Below are 2,179 nucleotides of genomic sequence, written 5' to 3'. Positions count from 1 at the left end.
CCCTAGAATACGAGATAAAGTAAGAAAATATTACATTCAACATGGTCCCTGTCAACCTTCCAAGCATCAATTTCCCAAAACTCAAATAGGAGGAAGAATGTGTCAATTTGTTCCAAGTTGGTTCAATGGTCAATTTTACATTTTGCTTATGTTGTTATTTGTTCAAAAATGAATTTATTCATGGAAGTGCGGGTGAATTTTATACAAAAAATGATTTTAGGGTTTAGAATAAGGGTCTTGAAAGATTGCGTTTACATGTTGGTGATGTTAATAGTGCCCATGATAAATGTTTCAAGAAGATGCTAGATTTATCAAATCACCATCAATCAATTCAAGTTGTTTTTGATAAGCACTCCGAGAAGTTGAAAAATGAGTATCGAATGCGTTTAGAAGCATAAATTGATGTGGCAAGACTCCTATTGTTGTATGGATTGCCTTTTAAGGGCCATGATGAAATTGAATCTTCGATAAATCAAGGCCTCTTTCTAGGATTCTTACGATGGCATGGGGACAAGCATCCGGATGTGGGAAAAGTAATATTAGAAAATGCTCCACAAAATGATACTTTGACTTGCCCTATGATCCAAAAGGATATTATCAATGCTTGTGTAAAAGAAACATTAAAGGCTATAATTGGAGACTTGAATGGAGATTATTTTGGTATATTAGTTGATGAGTCCAAAGATATCTCACACAAAGAACAATGGCTCTTGTTTTGCGTTATGTTGATAAAAATGGTGAAGTGGTAGAGCGATTTGTTGGTCTTGTCCATGTTAGTGATGCATCGACATGCTCATTGAAGGAAGCAATCTACTCTTTGCTTTCGGACCACTTACTAAGTCCGTCTCAAATACGTGGACAAGGTTATGATGGAGCTAGTAACATGAGGGGAGAGATAAGTGGTCTTAAGACTTTGATTATGAAAGACAGCTCATCGACATATTACATTCATTGCTTTGCTCATCAATTGCAATTAACACTTGTAGCTATGTCTAAAAAGCATTTGGATGTCGAATACTTCTTTTGTCATATTACTAATGTGTTGAATGTCATTGGATTATATTTTAAGCGCGGAGATTTGCTTCGCCATCTTCAAGCTAAAAAACTGGAGCAATTACTTGAGTCCGGTGAAATTCATACCGGGCGAGGACTAAATCAAGAACGCAGGCTTCAATGACCAGGTGATACTCGTTGGGGATTACATTTCAAAACATTAGATAACTTTATTATTATTTTCTCATCTATTATTCGTGTGCTTGAAGTGATTGAACATGAAGGTTCTACCTCAAATGAGAGAAATCAAGCAAAATATCTTTTGAGTGAGATAATAACATTCAAATTTATTTTTATACTTCACTTGATGTTGAAAGTTTTGGCAATGTCAAACGAGTTGAACAAGATCCTACAAAAGAGAGATCAAGATATTGTTTATGCCGTGGAGTTTCTTAATATTACAAAGAAAAGATTGCAAGATATGAGGGAAACTGGATGGGAATCTTTGCTAGATGATATTTTCTCATTTTGTCATATGCATGATATTATGATTCCCAAGATGGATGAATCCTATTTTCCTGGAAAGTCGAAGCGTAAGTCTTCTGGTATTTGTTATTCACACCACTTGCGTGTTGATATCTTTTATGTTGTAATTGATGTGCAACTTCAAGAACTTAATGACCGTTTTGATGTAGTGAGTAGCGATTTGCTTCTTGGGATGGCTAGTTTGAATCAAGCCAATTCTTTTGCTAATTTTGATAAAGGTAGAATAATGACTTTAGCAAAATGTTACCCAAATGAGTTTGATGAAATACACATTCGAGACTTGAGTTATCAACTAGATACTTTCATAATTCATATGCGAGTTGGCAATCCCAAGTTCTCCAACTTGCAAGGAATTAGTGATTTGGCAAAAGCATTGGTTGAGACAAATCTTGTGGAGACTTATTCATATGTTTATTTACTTGTGAAGTTAACTCTGATTTTACCTGTTGCTACCGCAACTGTGGAGAGAGCATTCTCATCCATGAAGCAAATAAAGAATGAAGAGAGGAACAACATGGGTGATCAATATTTAAATGATTGTTTAATTTGTTACATAGAGCGTGATGTATTTACAAATGTAAGTAATGATGTCATTATTGATCGTTTTCAAAATCTGAAAGCTCGTCGAGGACAATTTTAA

The 2,179-nt window shown here is 34.8% G+C and overlaps 1 protein-coding gene across 1 annotated transcript; it reads left to right on the top strand.

The window, feature by feature from the left end:
* The first annotated feature begins 1,378 nt into the window (after window positions 1-1,378).
* On the top strand, window positions 1,379-2,179 carry LOC107784813 (uncharacterized). The gene has a single exon (XM_016605995.1). The coding sequence runs from the start codon at window positions 1,379-1,381 to the stop codon at window positions 2,177-2,179; it is 801 nt and encodes a 266-aa protein (XP_016461481.1).

The sequence above is a fragment of the Nicotiana tabacum genome, chromosome 24, assembly GCF_000715075.1.
Source record: "Nicotiana tabacum cultivar K326 chromosome 24, ASM71507v2, whole genome shotgun sequence".
Taxonomy (NCBI): Eukaryota; Viridiplantae; Streptophyta; class Magnoliopsida; order Solanales; family Solanaceae; genus Nicotiana; species Nicotiana tabacum.
This window is presented reverse-complemented; position numbering and strand designations above follow the sequence as displayed.

Bases quoted from the DNA above. Each gene is read 5' to 3' on its own strand.
- LOC107784813 (XM_016605995.1), top strand. From the start codon at position 1,379: ATGTCAAACGAGTTGAACAAGATCCTACAAAAGAGAGATCAAGATATT.